Source organism: Amblyomma maculatum, chromosome 9 (genome assembly GCF_055883805.1).
Source record: "Amblyomma maculatum isolate TAMU_Amacu chromosome 9, ASM5588380v1, whole genome shotgun sequence".
Lineage (NCBI taxonomy): Eukaryota > Metazoa > Arthropoda > Arachnida > Ixodida > Ixodidae > Amblyomma > Amblyomma maculatum.
Window position 1 is genome coordinate 77319543 of NC_139352.1, and position 20997 is coordinate 77340539.

The following is a 20997-nucleotide window of genomic DNA, read 5'->3' on the forward strand; positions in this document are numbered from 1 at the left end:
TCTATCCAGGGAAAATCAGTGTTAGCATATAGTTTCTTAGGTAAGAGGGATCTCCAGTTTGCAAGATAAAATGAGCAATTATGGAATGTAGTTGGGTAAAATTTAGATCTGTATTTATATATGTTGTGTGAGAGCTTGTTTTATGTGCCTTGTGTAACAACTTTTGTGGCCTCAAATTTTCCTGTCACTTTCAGGAATGCGCACCAGGGTTCTACCGTTCCAGGACGGGACCCTACCTGGGATTTTGCGTCCCCTGCCAATGCAACAACCATGGAGACACCTGTGACGTGGTCACTGGGAAATGTCACGTATGTGTGCTGTTTCCTCTGAACTGTCACCGCTTGCTTGATCTTGTCTTGTGTTCTTAAAGGGGTCCTGAGGACAGCTTCATCTGAACATTTGTTCTTAGCACGCATTAACTCTGTGGCTGTTTTTGGCTACATTGATGTGGTCCAGCAGCAGATGACCCACTTAATTCCAAAAAAATTAGATTTAAACATTTTTCTGCCACATAACTCAAACTCAAAATATTGAGAAAGACTCTCTGTTCACCTTTTGGAGGCGACTATCTATCAATGCAGGTCAACTTTATTTTATTCCTTTTCTGCACACTTACAATGCAGCAAGAGTTTGGAAAGTTCGTATGAAGTCGGGATGAACTGGCGTTTTTCTTCTTCTGAGCTAATTGGAATCTTCGTTCTTCTTTTTCCTTCCTCGTAGAGCTGCCGAGACAACACGTACGGTGATCACTGTGACCAGTGCTTGCCTGGTTACCATGGTGATGCCACCAGAGGCAACCCTGATGACTGCCTCATCTGTGCTTGTCCGATCCCGCTGCCGTCAAACAAGTGAGTCACTCTACTTGCCAGCCATTCAGCCTGCCTGTGAGATGGTGCACAGTGATTAGCTTTGTATCATCTGTGCTTAAGCTTGGCAGCTCTCTGGTGTTAGTCAACTTGATACTGGGGCAGTTTGTGAAGTCTATACATTCTTTAGCTAACTGATACACCCTATATTGCGGTAGACTTAGGGACCTTGTTTCTTTAAGGTCTATTGTTGCAAGCCTTGTCACCGGAGAATTGTACGAGGGTGGAGTGAAGGTGTGTGAGGAAGATAGGGAAAGACATATAGCAAATAACACCCTTAATGCGATGCGATATTGAGACACAATTAAAAAGTAAATTATAAAAGCGAATTTCAAAAGGGCATGTTGTGCTGATGATACAGAGGTACCACATCGTATTGTATGATCACCTGTCACTCTTTTTTTCTATGATTTTAAGTTCCAACAATTTCAACACAACAACATAGTGATGTTTTTATGTTATAATTTCTTTACTGTTCGTGCAACTTACACTAAAAGTCATGATTGCAGTCTCGTTGCGCTCTGCCATTTAGATCTTTAAAGCTTCATTGCAAATTTTACATCGCATGTACTTAGCCTGTTCTGATTCTGTCTGCAGCTTTGCTGAAAGCTGCGAGGTTTCTCCAAGTGGACAAGAGATCAGTTGCAACTGCAAGAAAGGATACTACGGAGGGCGATGTGACGTGTAAGTGTGCATGGAACTAATTTATTGTAGGCCTTACACTGCTTGCAGCATTTGTCACAATACAGACGGTGCATGTTTCTTAAGTCTGTATTTATGTAATGGGCAGTTATAAATTCAAGTGAAAAACCAGTCAAATTTTGGAGTAGAGAGCTAAAATTAGCTAAAAAGAAAGCTAGCAAGAGCTCTGTGAGCATACAGAAAAAACAACAACAAAAAAACAAGCCATCATAATATACTATACAAGGAATAGGGTGAGAGCATGAAATATTAAAGCTTACTGATACGTTATATATAGTATCGAAGCTTTTATTTTCGCTGGATGCTCGTTATCTTGTATATTTTTAATGCCATTTTTTTCTGTGCTTCTCCAGTCTTACAGCATGACATAGCTGTTAAAATAAACAGTGCACAGCCTAGCAGCATACCTTCATAGGAAACGCTGAGTCCATGATGAAAATGTTGTCTTCAGTGAGGAACGTGTTGCTGCCTCTGACCACGATCTTCGTGTTTGCAGGTGTGATGCTGGCTACTTTGGCCAACCGGATGTAATTGGCAGCACTTGTGAGCCCTGCCAGTGCAGTGGTAACATTGATCCTGAAAACCCTGCATCGTGTGACTCATTCACTGGCGAGTGCGTGCTCTGCCTGAACAACACATATGGCCCAGCCTGTGAAATCTGCGCACCCGGCTACTATGGCGATGCTGTAGATGGCAAGAATTGCCGTCGTGAGTATATCGTCCAGTCTCTTTAAGAGCCCACTGCATTTATATGCTGGTTAACGTGGATATGTTATCACTCAAGTGGTCACGGTATAGGTATCCAGTGCTCTCTTGTGGCAAGAGTGTGAACTGCAAGCAGTAGGCAAGCACTCATCAGTGGGTCAGATGGGTGGGTGAGGTCAGGCAGTTTGTGGAAATAAGGTGGTTAATTTGCCGGGTACGAGAGAGGCCTTTATCCTGCTCGGGGCGAATTTAAGCTGCTGATGGTCGTATTGATGATGATGATGACTGTGGGTATATGGTCATTTACAGTGATTATATTTCAAGCTGTTAGGAGCCGGGGAATTTCCTTTTAATTATTTCATACTTAAAAGCCGCTGGTTTCGGGAAGCTTGCCACTAATTTTTAATCGTAGTTGTGTTGAGGTACAAAAAATAGCTACCAAAGTTATGCCAGTGTTGGCAGAGGTCAGAAAACAGGTGATAATGTTAACTAGTAAGGTGGTTAGCTGAAACCTTAGTCAACTTTTAACTATTACAGATAGGCACCTGTTTGCAGTTAGAGATTAGCAGGTGGCAACCAATAATATCCCAATTTGATTTTAGAATTTCGAAAATGCAATTACCCTTGATGATGTGACTCAGCAAATTTTGGCCTATTCTCATACAATTCGAAGGTAGTGCACCCACATTGCATGCAAAGTGATGTCCACCAGTAAACATCACTCCGTACTGCATGGGTCACATGATCTCATCTCTTGTCTGAGCAAGAGCATTAGTGCACTGTGTATTTCAGAACTGAAAGGGGAGCATTGTGACAGGTCGAACTGTCATGCTGTCAGATTTTGGTGTAGGTTTAACGATCAACTCAATGTTTACATTGTAGAATTCTGGCGCATTTCAACTGCCTGGGCCCTGCATTGACTCACTCTCTTTTCTTTTCTTTTTTTTCTGTTTGTTTTTCTTTGGCAGAGTGTTCTTGTAACAAGTGTGGAACATTCTCATGCGACCCAGCCACGGGAATCTGCAACTGTCATAACAACGTGATTGGAGGCCTTTGTGACCAGTGTGCTGTGAGGACTTTTTCTCACATTTTTCTCTCAGTGCATGTAAATGTGCACATTTCTGTTAGTCAAAACAAGGCGTGTGTTTATATATTCGAAATTTTAAATATGGATAGCTCACACTCGTTATCTATCACCAAAAAGAAAAGGTTGTTGAGTTTAGATCTCTTTATACATACCAACCTTTATACATTTAGTTGCATAGAAGGTGTCTGTCATGCAGGCCATTTATTGCCATCCCTGAGATTAGTGTGCAGTATATGTATGAGAAGGGTGGAATTGGTTTCCTGAGTGCACCGTGGTACACAGAACAAATGGGCTGGTAGCTTTGTGCGAGGTTTGTTTGAATACGGCGTGTACACTACTTTGGTGAGTCGTTTACATTGTGCACCTTGTGCTGCAGCCCAATCACTGGGGCTTCGATAGCTGCCAAGGCTGCCGTGCCTGTGACTGTGGTTTGGCCTCCAAGTCGAAGCAGTGCGACCTTGAAACGGGCCAGTGTCCATGCCAGGCTGGTGCTGGGGGTCTTCGCTGCGAGGTCTGTGAGCCAGGGTTCTGGCAGTACTCCACCGGTGGCTGCATATGTGAGTGAGCTTCATGGCATTTATGAATTGTTGATTACAATTGCGTGCCCTGCTTGATTCTTATCACACACTGATAAAAGTAGGTCACCACTGTGTTCAGAGAGGTCATGGTCACAATTTTTATGCCATTATTTGAGGGCTTAATTCTTATGTCTGATTTCAGAAATCGGTAACTTTTTGCCATCAGTGGCTAAAGACTATGAGATGAAGCACAGGGCAGCCCACAGTACACTTGCATTTGGATAAGCGTTCGTGGTGAATTATTAACCCTAAAATGAATTGCTGAAACTATAGTGGAACTCAAGGAGCTCTTGACTATGAAGTCATATTTGTGAGGTGGTGTTGCATCATTGTCAACTTTTTACACACGAGCATGCAGTGTCATCGTATGTGCACATCTAATTTCATTCTACATATTGCCAGTAGCAGTAGATTTGGCATACTACTGTGTTTCGTAGTCAGGAATTTCGGCCTATATGGAGCTGTAATCCCGACTGGGATTTATGTACATGACATGCTGAAGGTGTCTTGCTCATTTTCCCAAGCAATCTGTCCCTCCTACCTCCCGTCCCCCACCTTGTTGTTGTTTTACAGCATGCAACTGTGCGGCCAAGTTCTCAGCTGGTGCTGTGTGCAACCAGCAGACAGGGCAGTGCCAGTGCTTGCCCGGTGTGGTGGGAGAGAAATGCGACAGCTGCCCGCACCGATGGGTTTTTGTGGAACGACAGGGTTGTGAAGGTGAATGCTGTGAATGCGAACTTGGGGTGGCAAATGCACATTTGGCTTGTTTTGCGCAACAATTTTGAAGTGCTACAACACATGTGTAGCTCAGTGGTTTTAGTTACGTTAAATGTTTTGTTTCCACCCACTCGTCAGCACTGTTTCTTTTGTACAGCTGCATGCTGCAGAGATATTTTTCAAAGATTTGTATCGTACTTTATTGTGAATACGTTTGAACTGCGGAAATGTCTGGCTACGTTTTCAGCAAGGGTGGGTTTCTTGCAGGCCTTGTGCAGTCAAATTTTCATCGTTGCCTCTCAGATTGTGACATGAAAAAAATCTAAATAATGTTCTTATGGTGCAACACAATCTCCTACGAAACACAATAAGGGCTAGCTATGCAATGTCTTACAAACTTCTACACAGGTATATGCTAGAGTCTACAAGAAGTCTATTTCCAGATGTTCTCCAGACAATGAGGCGAAAGGAGATGCTATTTATAGCTGGGCCACTGGTGCTGTCACAGCATACCTTGTTCACAGCACATGACCACTTCATGTTTGTGCAGAGTGCGGTGAATGCGTGCACGCCTTGCTGGATGACACAGACCAGCTAGCAAGCCTCATTAATGGCATCCAGTTTGAGGTGAAAGACCTGTCAGCAACGTACCTGGCTAACCAACGGTTGCAGGTGGTCAACCAGTCTGCTCACGACCTCAAGGTATTGCATGACTGGACTGGCTGTCTTTTTAATGCAGCTGATTTTTCATATTGTGGTTATTTTGTGGATTAAGCCAACCAGCAAATAACAGTAAAGGAGAAAAGTTTAGGCCTATGCTTGTTCACTTGGTCTTTCTGTAACTTATTTTATTCAGCATTGAGCATGATGTGGTTTTAAGAACTTTTATATGCTTTTGTGTCTGTTATGCATGTGGGAATGTGGCAACTAGGGAGACAGGGACATAGCATATTTTATGGGAAATTATATGGTTCCTATACTATTTCATTTCGAAAGTAATATTTTGGCAGCATTTTCATGTATTATATTATCAAGCTTGTCTAAACTTAAACATCATGAAAGTTGGAAGGAATTGTATAATTGTTTTGGATTTGTACATAGTGCTTTGTATGTAAAATGTAAAAAAAAATATATATTATTTCTCTCCTCTCCTCCAGCTTCAGTTTGACACATTCAAACTGGAACAAGAAGCTGATGATGCCAGTCCTCTGTCACAGAATGTCAGTGACCTGGAGACCTTTGGAAATGGCGTTCGTAAGAGCGTAAGTGTATAGTCATTCTGAAGCACATTTCTGGTGCATTTACTGTCTTGTATAAAGAGTTGGTGGCACAAATATTTACTGCAAAATTACAGTGTGTATGTTGTACAGGGTTTAGCATGGTTTTACTTGACAATTTTATTTTTTATTGAGAAAACATAGTTCTCTCACAGATTTGCATATATGACTGATGAGGTGGTCCCGCATATATAACTATTAATTATCTGCTCAAAAAATAGCTTTTCAGGCCTTTTACACTGGGAGTAAAGTTGTGATTTGTTGACTGAATTGGAGAAATGACTTCAAGGAGCATAAATTATTACGAGTGTAATACATTGGCATTAGCATAGCCCTGTCTGAAAGTTTGTCTTTTGTGCAGATGTCAGTGATCCTGTCGTCAGCGAAGACAAACGAGAATGCTGCATTTGCAACAAAGATGGCTGCTATCGAGGAGGAGTCCAATGTCAACAAGACCATCAAAGACATGCAAGGTAAGAGCACATCACCCAGTGTGAGGATCACAGCCTGAAATGTGCTCCAAGCAATGACAAGACGAGAGCAAGATGTAATCTTAGTTTTGCGTCGCTGCGTAGTTCATGCAAAAAAAGAAACTGTGAGTGATACGTACTGTGCATGTTAGCCGCCTTTGCGACTTCATCTTTTTTACGAATGCAAAGAAACAGTTTCGTGAATGGTAGAAGCCCTGCCTCTGAGTGTCGTATAACTCTTCTTGTCCATGTAATCCCGGACATACTGCTTCTTATTGGACACGTGCAATGGAAACATGAATTTCTATTAGTGCGCTGAAGTATATAGATAAGTAAACATGGATATTCATGGCGAATTAAAAAGTGGAACATAAATGTTCATTTGGTATGTGTGGATCCTTTATCGCAAGCATACAAATCAAGGGGTCTGTGTCTAAGCCATGCATAATGGCTCTCAAGCACATCAGAAGTCCAGAGCTTTGGACGTGGAGTTCGGACAGCAGTTGCTCTAAAGCTTTGAGAGATTTGAAACCCTGGTAATGCAAAGCAAGTCACACTGCTTAGCTCAGAAGCAAACACCATGAAATGTAACAGTTTTATGAAGACTGAACATGCGAGAAACTGCAATCCTTCCCATTTATTTTTTAAACGTTTCCACCGTGTCATGTATGTGCTTTATGTCTTTGATCAAGAGCATACTGGAATACCGTGGAGTAAAGGCACGCCTCCTGTAAAATATACTGTAGCTCTTATCTGCAGACACGCATAATCAGCTAATCTTGTGATTGAATATTAATTTTCCTCGTAGTGTCATTTTCGTCAATTGGTTGGCATCTATTTCATTTATTTTTCATCTTTGGTAACAGAAGAATGACTCTACAGCAAGAGTTCTTTTGAATTGTTGAGGTGTTAAAAAAAGTAAGTGTGGTTTAAAACCCCTTCTTCAATTGGAGGGAGCTTGAGGTGAGTTTCAGTTCAGAAAAATGAAGTCTTCATTCTTCTAACTCTTTTCACTCATAATCTGTGACAAACTGCACACAATTCATGTGGTCATAACTGGGTTCCACACTTTATTCTTTTGCCTTCCTTTAGTTTTTCATTTTTTAACTTTACCCTTCTCCCTTCCAGACATTTTGTTCAACCTGCTGACATTCTCAGAGGGCCTGAGCATACCATCTGCGAGCAACATAGAGCCCATGCTGCGGGAAGCAAAACTTATCGCCGAACGACTCAACGAAACTACGTTCGTCCCTGAGTTCCGGGAAGCTGAAGATGAGCTTGCTGAAGCTCGGGAAGGTATGCCCTGTCTGCCATTTTTTTTTTATACAGAGCAATGAGATTAGCAGTTAGTGTCTCCGTTCTTGATTCCATGTCAACACTTGGTCTTAGGAATAGTGTGTTCCTCATTGGAGCCACTTTGAAAGAAAGGGTCCTCCTTTCTGCTGCATTACCATCAGTGCTTCTACAGAAAACTTTATGCTGTGCTTAACTTCAATATACAATGGTTATCATAAAGGCATGCATGTATAATATGAAACATTTTTTCTAGATCATGGTGTTGGGATTTGGGTCTAATACTACAAAAGGATCTTTTTGATTTTCAGGTCTTTCTTAAACATTCACAGCTTTGAAAAAGAAGTAGCATCAGTGCTGATGACATCAATATGACCACTCTGTACACAGCTTCACGAAAAGTTCCACCTAATCCGACTGTCACCTTTGGCACATTGTTATGCTGTATATGCTGTAAAACATTCACCCCCTTCCAAGGCATAAACATAATTTATCCATCGCTCAGGAAAATGTCAGCAAAGAAAGTTTTCTTGATTTTAGTCACATTAGATGTGAAGTAGGAACATTTTAATTCGTTTACTATCAAAGCCATCTGTCCTATTATGTTTGAATCTTGTTTTTGAAATATATGAAACTTTTTTTTTTACCACTGCATCTCTAAAACCAATGAGTATGCACATTCTTTCATGTTATTCAGGTCTGCAGCAAAATGTCTGCCTCAGCCGTAGCGAAATTGAAATGTATAGAATTGTCATGTAGTCTTGGTACGATACAAATGGGTTGGTGTCCCTTCTTTCACCAGCGTTGGAGCATGCACAGGAGTTTTCGCTACCGGCAGTTCAGAATAATGCCACTCTGGCCGAACTGAGGCGAAGCATGCAACATGACCTCGAAGACCGCCTGCACGAGTTGGCCAACCACACAACACGTGCCAACACCATGATGCGCAAAGCCTTGGGACTGCAGCAGCAGGCCAACAGCTCACCATTCAGGGTACGCTGCATCTGACTCACCGCAGTGGTTGGCTGTTCTTCGAACTTTCTCCTCACAACTCACACATTGATTGTATGGATAGTTACCTTGTTAGGAGTGCATGGTAACAAAGGCATCAGCTACAATTAACATCCATACTTCCAGACAGCAGTATGGGAGGACCTTAGCATACATTGCAGTTTTGAGAATATGAGAATAAACACCAGAGGACGCTAGATATGTGATGGCATGGGAAAAATGGACAGAATGCAAAGGCAGAGGAATTAAGGCTGTCAGCATGGGATCCACATATATTTGTGTGGTGTGTTGAGACGTTACAACCTTCTGTTAGTTCATTAGTAATGATGCTTTATGCTGCAATTTAAAAGGGATGTTGAGCTGAAGTAGCAGAAATGTGCCACAGAACAGCCTATAAACACAAACTGAGCACCAGCTCAGCCTAACGGCATGAACATCGGCATGCCATTAATGGCTACTCGAAAAGACCAGTGAAAAAATTGCACAAACACATAGAAGGGCCTTGCAAAGCACATCGTAAAGGTGCAACCATGTTTCAGTTCCACTAGCCAATTAGTTAGGCATACAGCAGAATTAACATTCAGCTGTGCTACTAGAAAATGCTTACCATGTGAAAGTATGCAACACAGCATCTTTTGTGAGTAATTTATTCATAACTTTTTGTCGTAAATATAAACTTAGCCTTGCTCTGCCTTGATAGAAGTTTCTAATAGTAAATTAAGCATTATTTTAGTTTATATTAACTGGTATTAGCTGGTTTTAGCTGCAGTAATGTCCTGGGCTCATTTTCAAGCTTACTAATTTTAGTGCACGTTTCGTTGATTATGAGAATTATCTTAATTGAATCATGCACTTCATTTGGACCAGTGTATTTGAGATAATTCTGCAATGCTTCTTGACTCGACGCACACCATGGCAGCTGCTTACAGTACCTGAAGCACTGTTTTGAAAAAAATGTCATGAACATCACTTCAGGTTTTACTTCTGAATAGATTGCTTACTCTTCTTACTAGTGGAAGACCATTAATCCAGAGGTCCAGAGCCTAGCAAGATTGTCTAACACTAGCAGTATGTCTGATTGTAGTATTTTTACACTAAAAAAAAGAAATAAAAAGTTGGAGCAAAGCAGGTTTTAACCTAGGAATTTCTCGCAGGAAGAGAATACAGGACGTCGTATTTGTCACAACAGCTGATCACGACAGCCTGCACGACAGCCTGCACAACAGCTTGCAGACTGCAATACGCCCTCGCGTGGTGCATTACATGTTGTTGTCTTCATAATTTTTTATCTGTGCACAAAAGTTTTTACACATTCTACTATACTCAGTTTAAGTATGTTAAAACCCTACCATTTTCCTTTTTTTTACTCGTGGCCCATAGCGCTGAACCATAGCTCACAGACAAGCGGCGAGTAAAAATGATATATTATTACTTTGGTAAATGGTGATTGCAAATTTATAGTTCAGTCGAGGTTTAACAGTTGTTTGTAAAGTGAGGCATTCTAGTCTTTTTATCATGTTGTATCATGACAGGTAGTTCTCAAGGACATTCTGAAGGAAAAAGAAAAACCATGATGGCACAGCATGTTTATTTTGTCACTGTCTTAAGCACACGTAACACTGTGAGCAGCTGCTGCAAAATAAGTGGCAAAATAGCAGCTTTCATTTCCTATTTTGATCTCTATTGTAGTGTAGCCGCTCTCCACACAGGGGACATAATTATGCACTGTGGTTGTGAGGTTACTGTAGCATATCGTTGTGAGGTTGTCGATCACTCGCTTCACATTCTTTGTGCCAAATGTGTTGTGGGTTTTCTCACTGAATGCCTGCCGTTTTGCATCCTGGCCATTGTGGCCATTGTGCTAAGGTTCTGATGAATTTGGTTTTTCCTGCTCCTTCAGGGCCTGGTTGCTCAGAGCCAGGAGCTACAGACCAGCGCTGAAGAACTGCTGCGGGAAGGGGAGGAACTCCTGCGCCAATGCTCCAGCTTCAACTTGGATGCTGACAAGGCTCTTGATGTGAGTGCACGATGGTCAGCCGCACTTTTGATGCGTGAATACATAATAGATCCTTATGAAAATGAGTAGGCTTTCAAAACAAATGCAGATATGGCATGCAACAGTGCTTTGAAACAAGGCATATGCAGCTTTGCCTTGTGACTCTCCTGTGTATTTAAAATATGTTTGCAAAGGTATTAGTTCATTCACCAAGGTTTCAAGAACAGAAACTAAGCTCTGTTCTTTGAAAGACAAACGCGAGACATGATGGAGTCAGCAGTTGCACTGAGTCCATATGCGTTGGTTTATGCCCTTCTCTTTCGTTTTCTTTTTCTTCTTTTATTTTTCCCCCTTTTTATCTTTCGTTTCTACTTGTGAGTTCAAGTAAATATTAATATTATTATTTGGGGTCAGTTTTCATCCCACCATGTGCATCTTATGTTTTTTCTTCAAAATTTGGGCTCAGTTTCTTTCTATTGAAATTGCATTGTAGTGTATAGTGACCTTCTTTTTTTTTAAATAGCAGCTTTGTGAGTAAGACATTTTTGCACCAGTAACTTAATTAAAGCAACTCTACAAGGAGAGTAGGATAGTGAGATCTTGCTCTGGTCACAAAGCTAGCGGCTCCAAGTATGCAGCACTGTACTCAGATGCAACTCAGGTCTTCAGTGACCACCGCACAGAATTCTTCCGCCACAAAAAGTAGTCCAAGTTAAAACTTTTCATGTTACTTAAGCAAACGCTATCCTCCAGATGAAATTATAAGCTCAAGAATTTTGATGTCCCTTGCTTCTTTGATATAGTCGGACATTAAGCAACTGATTTTGTCTGCCGTTGGAATTAGTCGGCGCGTTACTAAAGTGCTATTTAGTTTAAACATTTATCCGACTATAGGTGTGGCTAAACGCGATGGCAGGTACAAAGAGGTGAGTGCAACAGCAACTAGCTGCACTATTGACAAGATTGCGTGGGCACCATTGCAGGCACTGGGTGACAATGAGCGTCGGCTGCGTGACGCGGTCGACGAGCTCAGGGACACCCTGGCCAAGGTCAAGAAGCAGACGAACGACGTGAAACCAAAAGTTCGTGAAGCGATTGACCACTCACAGCAGCTGGAAGACCAGGCTCAGGAATGCAAGAAGTGAGTTTCCTTACTTGCAGACGTTCAGCTGACGAAATTGTGAAACACAGCACAGACAAAGAAGTTTTCCTCCTAATTTCTTCCAGTGCCATTAAGAAATGTTCTGCCTGATTTACATTGCTGTCATATTGGAGGAAGCTCTTTCCACAAGTGCATTATAAACTTGTTGCAACGAAATCAAAGAATTGAACATGCAATTGAGCCCAGTTATATCCTAAATTTAACTCAGGATTAGGTGACCGCATCTGGCAGAGGACCAGGTTATTTGGAGGATATGGGATATGCCTTTGCCTTGCAGCGTGTGCAGTTAGGCTGATGATATGGTATTGAATCTTAGTGACTTCGAAAAATCCCCTTCGAAGACCATGTGTAAAAATATAGGACAGTCATGCAGTATACTGAACTTCAGCTTTGCTGGTCGCTCGATATATCAAACTGCACTCTTGAAAGTATCACTTGCTTTCTTCAATCACTTTTGCATACATACGTGCGTCGGTTGTATGGTCTTGGGAACCTTCTGGCAGCACAGGCGTTCTAAAACTCTGTGACAGGGTGAATGTGGGGTGTGCTTAGGGTGGACTTTGATCTGTTATACTCGCGGTTTATATTCTTGAACTTGAATGGTGAAGTCAGTCTAAGTAAAGCATAGCCATGGCCCTCCACTGGCTCGCTAATTAATTCACTTTACTGCAGGAAGTGTTGCAGAAACCAACTGTTCCTTAATTTTAATGAACAATAATTCTACTTGTAGTATAGCGGTAACAGGACTGCACACCTGACGATAGGCTAGTTCCAAAGAACCATCCACAGTTGCTTCGATATGAGAAAAGTTTAGGCCTAGCAGCACCCATAGAGTGGTATGCTACCAGTACACCAGCAGGCAGCAATGCTGCTGCAAAGCATTTGTCATTAGCATGGGCGTAATGTACCCTTGCTTTTTGGTTACAGAGAAGCCTATCTGTTTCAATGTTTATTATATTGATTTATGAACATATCAAACTGTTTTACCATCTCCTTTGAGTTTGACACATCTGGGTTTTATGTATGCTTGCATGAAGTAAAAATTCAAAAATGGACAAAAACCTTATTACCTTTATCTCTTGACACTGACGTCATCTTTGAAACTGCATAAGCAACAAGTCGTGATGATCAAGAACTTCAGATTTTGTTCTGTAGTACCGTAGAATGCGCACATAGATCTTAATTGCTCTTTTCTTTTGCAGTATTCTTTACGACACAAAACAGACATCTGCATCGGCACTGGCCTATGATGAAATCATCAAGACATTGGATGATGCTCTCAATTACTCACGTGGTGCGAAAGCTGCCGCGGATGAAGCACACTCTATGGTAAACCATTTTTCACCTAATGAGTCTTATTCTGTTTTTTCTATTTGTGCAAATGGGAGAAGCTTTTAATTTACTATGTATAGCTTATGCCACATTGCCTTAGACAATAGAAAGAGATGCCAGTGTTCCTGTTGGTGCTCTTACCTTTGTGCAGTTGTGCCCGGTTAATATGAAACCTGTTAATATGGACGATTTGAATAATGTGTAATTTTTGTGGGAACTTAACTCCTTTTAATAAATTGATGCTTCGCTATTATGGAAACTCGTCTGGACAATGGGCAGGGTTGAAACGGGCAAAACTCACTCCATGTATTTTTGTCATGTTAATATGGACAGCGTCAAGCAGTCTCGACTGCCCCAACCAGATATTTCTTTCCCTGTATTTTGAGTGCAGGACACCAGCGAAATGCAGTGAAAAAGTGCAAATCTTTGAGTGATGACCCTCTTTTTGTTTTTCGTGACTTCATGTCTTGCACAAAACTGTAGTACAAGATGCGTCACCTGTAGTGAGATGCCAACATGTGTCTGATATGGGCCACTATATGTGCCCTGGGCTGCACCACATTAGGTTAAACACAATGGCTACTAGGATAATGCACTTAAAGTTTCCTAAAATTTGCCTAATTTATGCTTCATGCTGAACAGTGTGCATAAAAGCATACCTTGATCAAAAAGCGTATTTTTATATTCTTGAAGTTTGTTATTACGTACAACTTGTTTGACGCACAGCTTTTATCGAGAACTGATGCACTTGTATTAATGAGACGCAACTGTGTCTGCGAAAGTCTCAAAATAGCTTATTTGGTGTCCCCTTATTTGAAGGATATTTTAAGTTATAAGGCAATGGAAGCACAGATATGATGCAGTGATATGAGTAGATCACAAACTGATGAATGCTTTTGCAGGAGGAGCAAGCGTATGAAAGTCATGGTCAGGATTGTATAGTTAAATTCTAGCCCTCTTGCAGTTTGTGAATATATCATTTATTGGTTTATTCTACAAATATGGCAAAATACGTTAAACTTCTGTATTACATAATCCTGAACATACTTTCCCAAAGCTGCACTCATACATAATTCATACCTGTTGTGTTTCTGTGGGCATTGCCTAATTTTCTGTGATCGAAAGGCCTCTGGTGTGACCTTATGAATGTGGGTTGACAAACAGAGCCTCAAACTTTCAGCACTTCTGGGAGAATTTATAGCAGTAAAATCATGTGAACATTATTTTATTTCACAGTAAATAGTAAAGGGCATCTCGTCATCAAAGCAGTTCATCACAGGTTTGTATGTGTTGCTTGCAAATTTATAGCAACTCATTTTGAATCAACCTGTGCTATAACATATGTAAGACAAAAATATTATAGTTACTCAATGGAGCATTTGATTTGGAATGAAATCGGTGAAGGCCCATATATAATTTTCCAGGTGCAGAGCAAATTGAAGCTTCTCCAAATTGATCCGTGAAGATTTTTGGCATTTTTACATTTCATATTATGTATGCTAAAACTGGAGAATGTCACCTGAGGCATGCTTGTGCCTGCATGATAGCATAACATCACTTTCGTTTTATAACAATGTTGTTTACATACATATGTCCTGCTTGTTGGTGAAGACTGCTAGAAGGAGGGCACATCAAGATGACTCAGCTTTTGCGACTCTGCAATGTTTTGTTTATATTTCAGCAAAGTGTTAACAGTCCTGTGTCGTATGGGGCTCTTAGCTGCATACTTCACCCCTCTACAAGAAGGCTTGAAGCCTCTCAGTGTCCTTGATAAGGGTCTGAAATAATGTTGCTGTCTTCTCTTATTCTCCCTTACTCCCTTATTACTCCCTTATCACTCCCTTATCTCTCCCTTATTATAATGTTGCAGTCCGTTGGCATCATTGACCGTGCTTCTGACTCTAAAGCCAATAGCGAGGGACTTCTTCAGGAAGCAATGGAACTGGAACAGCATGTAGAACAAGGTGGGTTTGCTAAATGCTTCCTTTGTGGAAATTACTTTGAGTGATTTTCATAAATTACTAGTAATTTTGAGTAGTTTCGCCAAGCAATTTCTTTCAAGTGAAAGGTCGTGGAGCCTATATTTTTAAAGATAAACTCTATCACTTGCAGTAGTGCTGTAGTGGGCACAATGCTGATGTAGGGCTCATGATGACCTGTAGTAGCTATACGATTTCTTTGGAATTTATCATTTCCTGATTTTGCAACTCTTGCTTTCAGAAATGAAGCCCAGAGTGACGGATGCAGTTGGAAAACTTGCAACCATTGAGCTTCATAACAAGATGAATGCCAAAGATCTAGCAGATTTGGCTCGCGACATGGACAATTTGCAGACAGGTATGTTGATAAAAGGGATCGGTCCCTAGTGTTATTGAGCGTCTAATGGTTGCCAGCAGGTACAAGTTTTACCCTGGCCTGACGCTCCGATTCTCTGGGATGAACTTTTTAGAATGAGAGTCTTTGACCTCACCTTGTGTAGACCAAAATAACTTGTGCCATGGCATTTTCTGGCCAAAGTTGGTCTTGTATCGTTAAAAGCCATCATTGTCATGTTTGTCGTTCTGCTTGTCACTCTGCTCTGCCTTATTAAAACTGCATGGTCAAGACTACTAGGCATCCTAATCAAGGCTCTTGTGGAGGAAAATAACTCAGTGACATCTTTTGCTGTGGAATGTAGGCAGCAAAGCCACATATGCTCGTATCATGTAGGAGTACTACATTTTCACCTGTGCACTTTCCTAAAATAGATAACCTGCATTTCTGGCTTTCTCTGTGCTGCACAGTAACCATAAAGTAGAGCAGAAAGCACTAGCACTTCTGCTTCGGTTTGGCTCCAGTGTGGTGCAGTAGTTTATGGCTTACAGTTCATTGACAGCAAAGCTGCTGGCAGCCCGCTTGTGGCGTGATTGATGGTGTTATCATAACGCATTGCGTGACCTGTCGCGTGATGCGACTGGCAGTGAGGGTTCTTTCTATGTGCTGTCCATGAATATTGATGGAGTCCACTTTATTGAATCGCAGATCACAAAAGCACATATTTAAATGTGTTGATCAGCCATGCTGATCAAACACATTACTGAGAAAGCATAATTATAGAGCCGTCTTGTCTTCTTTTTTTCAGCTGAAGCTCAACAAGCTCTGCAGACGTCAGCGGCTGATACACGAGCGGCTGCCGAGAGTGTGCAAGAGACATCAGACAAAGTTGACGCCATCCTCCAGCGGCTTCCTGGCGAGGACAGCCACACCGAGGAGCTCTCCAGCGACAACGTGGCCTACCAGCAAGCGCTGCTGGCCGCCAGCAACTACAGTGAGTCCACAAGTTCATTTGGTTATGGATTCTAGTGGGGGAAATTTTTCTACTCTACATAATTGTTCCCGTATGATGAGAGGCCAGAGAAAGAATTAGGTACAAAGTTGAGGAGCTGAGATCTACTTACCTGTACAATGTTACAACTTGTCACAACTTGGCAGTGATATGAAGCACAACTGCGACACATGTGGCTACCACATTGACAATTTTTATTCCTTTTTCCTTCCGAGTTTGTCCATGGCACGGCCGCGCGTCATCTATGTGTGAGACGGCGCAACAGTGTCCTTTTGTGACACTTCCCACTACTATGTTGGCTGTAGCAGATGCCTTTGCCAACATGTTTCTTGCTTGACTATGGGCTTTTTGTGAAACTGCATGTTCTGCAAAAAGAAACCACAATTTCTTTTCCAAACTTGTCACTAATCATTGATAAACAAATATCTGAATAATAGGTGAAACAAGGAGAGGTTACTTTCAATTAATATCCAACCGAATTTAGTTATATAGATACAGTACTCAGTTTAAATGTGCATAAGTTTCCAAGATATCCATAGTTCAGAAATCTGTCACTGTCTGGATTGAGCCTGGTATGGTTGCCCGACTAGGGCAGTCGCTTGACATAGTGGGCTAACCAATGCTCTACCAATTGATAGAGCGAAGCTGAATTGGTCAGCAACATCAAGGTGAAATGAACAAGTAGTGGAGATTTATTTGAGGAGCACTGACTTCAAGCGAAAAAATTTCCTTTGTTCCATGGGACTATAAAAAGCAGGGACAACTATAAATATTTGTCTTCATTCCTATTTATTTTACACATGCATGCTTTCACCCTCATGTTTGTACCACGTGTAGCACTGAGGCTGGTATTCCTGTTTGTAATATTAATTAATAATACAAACAGGAATACCAACTTCAGTGCTGAAAATGGGAAGAACTGCATTTCATATGTCAACAGTTTTTGTTATTTTAGCTCACAAGCTATTAGCTCATAGTCATTAACAGGTGTAAAAAATGTTGTCGCTGTGGACAAGGTAATTGTGAAAACATCTTACATCTCCTGAGCTGCAAGGCTTTTATTACACAGTAACAACGCTTTAGCAAATAATTCCTAATCTGTTGTGGTGAAAAAGTTTGCAAAAAACTAACGAAGCATTATCATCAGTAATAATAATAATATAATAATTGGTTCACAGAAAAAAAAAAGGCACAGTATCTGTCACACTTGCTTCTGTGGACACCTGAACCGCACCTTAAGGGAAGAGAGGAAGGTGGGAGTAAAAGTGGAAAGAGAGAAGAGCCATAGTGGAGAGCTACATAATAATTTTGACCACCTGGGCATCATCAAAAATCTGATTTTCTCTTTTTTTAGCTGAGCTAATTTCTAACTGTCTTGCTTATTTATGAGTCTCCTCGAACGGAGTGTGCTAACTCTGTTCCTCCTTGTTCTCAGTTGATCGTGCCTTGGCTCCGGAGCCAGACTTGGGTCGGCTGGCCAACCGTCTTCAGCAACGACACAAGGCCATGAAGGATCATGCTGCTGACATCCAGAAGCAGCTGGAGGAGCTGCGCCGCAAAGTAGCCCTGGCCAGGGACGAGGCCAACAGGGTCAGTGAGCATGGCTACGCTCGCTCAGCTTTGCCCCCATACTTTCGCTTCTCTTGAGCCTTCCTAGCATGGTGTGTCTCTTCCTTGGACTGTAAAGAGTTCAAACAGAACATGGTAAAAAGAAAAATTTTTATTTCTTATTTCAAGAACAACAGCTGCTTAAAAGATGGGAGAAATTGGTATAGGAGAGAGAGAGGCATGTTTTTTTTTTTTTAGAATGACACAGAAGTTGTTTTCAAGATCTAGGCATTTCTCTGAAGTACATAGTCTCTTTCTACTAATGTCTTCCACACCAGAGTAAAAAAGAAAAACACAGTGAAAAACTTGTTACGCTACCCATTTAACTGTAATCATTTTGCTCATTTTAATGAGGGCATCTTACTTTATTACCTTCTTAATGCTTATTTATTACCTTCTTAAAGCTCAGTTGTCATGAGGCGATTTTGAGAAAGACAAGCTTCATAGGACTTTGTAGATTTGATCAGCTCAGCAGGAGTGTAGCACACAGGTGATGTTAGTAAACCACTTACAAAACAAATTTAAAGAGTTGAGGACTGCTAGAATTTTGTTTTTTTATTGTTTACAATTCTGTTGCTTGCATGCAGGTCAAGATTGGCATGGAGTTTGATGGCCAGCAGTGGCTGCGGCTCAGGAACCCCGAGGACCTTCAGGAGGCGGCCACGTACACACACCTGTCCCTGCACATTAAGACTGACCAGCCCCAGGGCACCCTGCTCTACCTAGGAAATGGTCGGAATGCCGAGGAACGCTCCAAGCGGTCTTCTCGTGAGGTCAGTACAGCTATTAAAAGTATTGTGTCAGCAGGTGCAACCTAGCCTAAAATATTCTTTTGTAACACCTAGCTCCAGAGGGAAGTTGTAATGTCACTGCATGTATACTAGAATGATAAGTTTGGTTAAAGAAGATGTTCTGAAGCAAAAACACTTTGCTGAAGGTGCTGTCTAAGTATGCACCATAATTGTTAAATGTGCGTGTTGCACATTTTATAAAGGAAAAGAGGGAAGATCTTGACCACATAAAACAAAATGAACAATAGATTATAGCTTAGGTTCAAGCCTCAGTCCATTAATCAACTTTTAGGCATGGGGACTTGTCTTCATCGTTACCATTACTTGCACATTATCATTATTGTTATGTGCACATTTAGATTGCAATTAGCCCCATGCCATTACAGACAGATAAGATATGTATGGGTTTGGCAAAAAGTGACTAAAAGAATGATTTTCAGAATGACTTCATGGCTTTGTTGCTGAGAGAGGGTCACCCCGTGCTTCTCGTCAACCTTGGTGACGGCACGGAACAGATCCGAAATGACAGATACGTCGCTGACAACCGATGGCACCAGATCATTATTGACAGGTGAGGTGGTTTTTTGTTTTCGTCGCTTTGATGAAAGTAACAGACATAACCAGTGCACTCTTTCTTGTCCATTTTCTGCGCTGCTTCTTTCAATTCTTGCTAGCATGCGTGAAGAGAGTATCCGGTTTAAAGTGAAGCTAATTAAGACCAGCTAAATGCGGAAGAGATTTTCAAACTGCAGATTGTGCTTATCTTCATACTGCAATCTTTTTGCTTTCACTTTTTCCTTGCTCTGCCTGTAGCAAGAATAAAAGACATTTGGTGGCTTCTGCGCGGGCAATGTACCATTTCTCTCTTCTCCTTGCAGAACTGGCAAGACAGTCAACCTTGAAGTGCGCACTGAGGGTGAACCAGACAGTTCAAAGACCAAGTACCTCCAGGGCACCAGCAGTGTGTTCAACTTGGATCAGGCACTGTCCCAGTTCTACGTTGGAGGAGTTCCACAGACTGGAGATGTATGTGTTGCTTCTTGTGTTCGTGGTCGCTGCATGTTTACATCTGAGGCATTTTGTCCTCAAGTCAGCAAACAGCCAGCAAGATTTCCTTTAGTCATGCAGTCTGTGTAATGGTGTAGGTCATTGCAGTGGGCTGGGACGAAAGACAAGCTGTGATAACTGCCCCGGTTTGAGTAGGCACTTGAGCTGCAGAACTAATGGGGAGAGGAAAAGGGGATGGCGCTGGTAAATGGAACCACATGTAGTGAGCCAAACGCTGGGCCACTTTTTCTTGGGAATGATTGTACTCGATAATTTTAATGCTTGAAGGTGGACATGCTCAAACCAAAACGCAGGGTAATTTAAAGAGAGATCTAACCTCTGCTCTCTTTGTTGTTACTTTTGAAGCAATTGAGTCTGTTTATTATTCTAAAGCATCAGCACACTTTCTACGATTTGAGTTTGCCTTGCGTGTAGTCACATGTGTACTTGGATGATTACGCTACTCTTTGGTTCTCCGTGCCCAGATTCAGCTGACTCCGGACGACAGCCAGCCATTCGTTGGTTTCTTGGAAGAGCTACAGTTTGGTGGCTTGCCTATCGGCCTGTGGAATTTCCACAGCCACCAGGGACGCCTGGAAGGATGCCAGGAGCGAGACACTCTCATCGACATCCCAAGTGGTAGCGGCCTTCGCTTCGATGGCACGGGCTATGCCATCCTGTCAAAGGAGAGGCGAGACTTTGCCGATGGCATCAGCATCAGCATGCAGTTCCGCACCTATGCCAAGGAGGGTCTGCTCTTCCTCATCCACAACGGGGTGAGTGACCTCGCTTTCCATGCTTTGCTACGAGCTTACCAAACTGCATACAACTGCTGTACTCGACAGCACTGCATGAGGGGAACTGTACACTTATTGCGTTGCTAGCTTCCCACTGTTAAGAATGCAGAACTGCAATTCGAATCAGGACTTATATCAAGCATAGATGTATGCCTGCACTTCTTCCGTTTAAAAAATGATGGTATTCTGTGCTGCCTCGTGCACCTGTATTTCTCTCTCACGTTCAGTGTTCG

At 41.8% G+C, this 20997-nt stretch overlaps 1 protein-coding gene across 1 annotated transcript in view; it reads left to right on the forward strand.

Moving 5' to 3' along the window:
• LanA (laminin subunit alpha) overlaps positions 1–20997 on the forward strand; it is a 77435-nt gene that overhangs the window by 45066 nt on the left and 11372 nt on the right. The window contains exons 34-56 of the mRNA XM_084579124.1: positions 195–308; positions 721–848; positions 1464–1550; positions 2065–2276; positions 3242–3342; positions 3737–3917; positions 4512–4655; positions 5206–5357; positions 5813–5917; positions 6294–6405; positions 7531–7698; positions 8498–8688; positions 10607–10723; positions 11686–11843; positions 13067–13193; positions 15067–15160; positions 15417–15533; positions 16318–16503; positions 17957–18111; positions 18717–18902; positions 19361–19491; positions 19799–19946; positions 20453–20743. Coding sequence (XP_084435250.1) covers positions 195–308; positions 721–848; positions 1464–1550; positions 2065–2276; positions 3242–3342; positions 3737–3917; positions 4512–4655; positions 5206–5357; positions 5813–5917; positions 6294–6405; positions 7531–7698; positions 8498–8688; positions 10607–10723; positions 11686–11843; positions 13067–13193; positions 15067–15160; positions 15417–15533; positions 16318–16503; positions 17957–18111; positions 18717–18902; positions 19361–19491; positions 19799–19946; positions 20453–20743 — 3405 coding nt within the window. The remainder of the gene's footprint in view (positions 1–194; positions 309–720; positions 849–1463; positions 1551–2064; positions 2277–3241; positions 3343–3736; positions 3918–4511; positions 4656–5205; positions 5358–5812; positions 5918–6293; positions 6406–7530; positions 7699–8497; positions 8689–10606; positions 10724–11685; positions 11844–13066; positions 13194–15066; positions 15161–15416; positions 15534–16317; positions 16504–17956; positions 18112–18716; positions 18903–19360; positions 19492–19798; positions 19947–20452; positions 20744–20997) is intronic.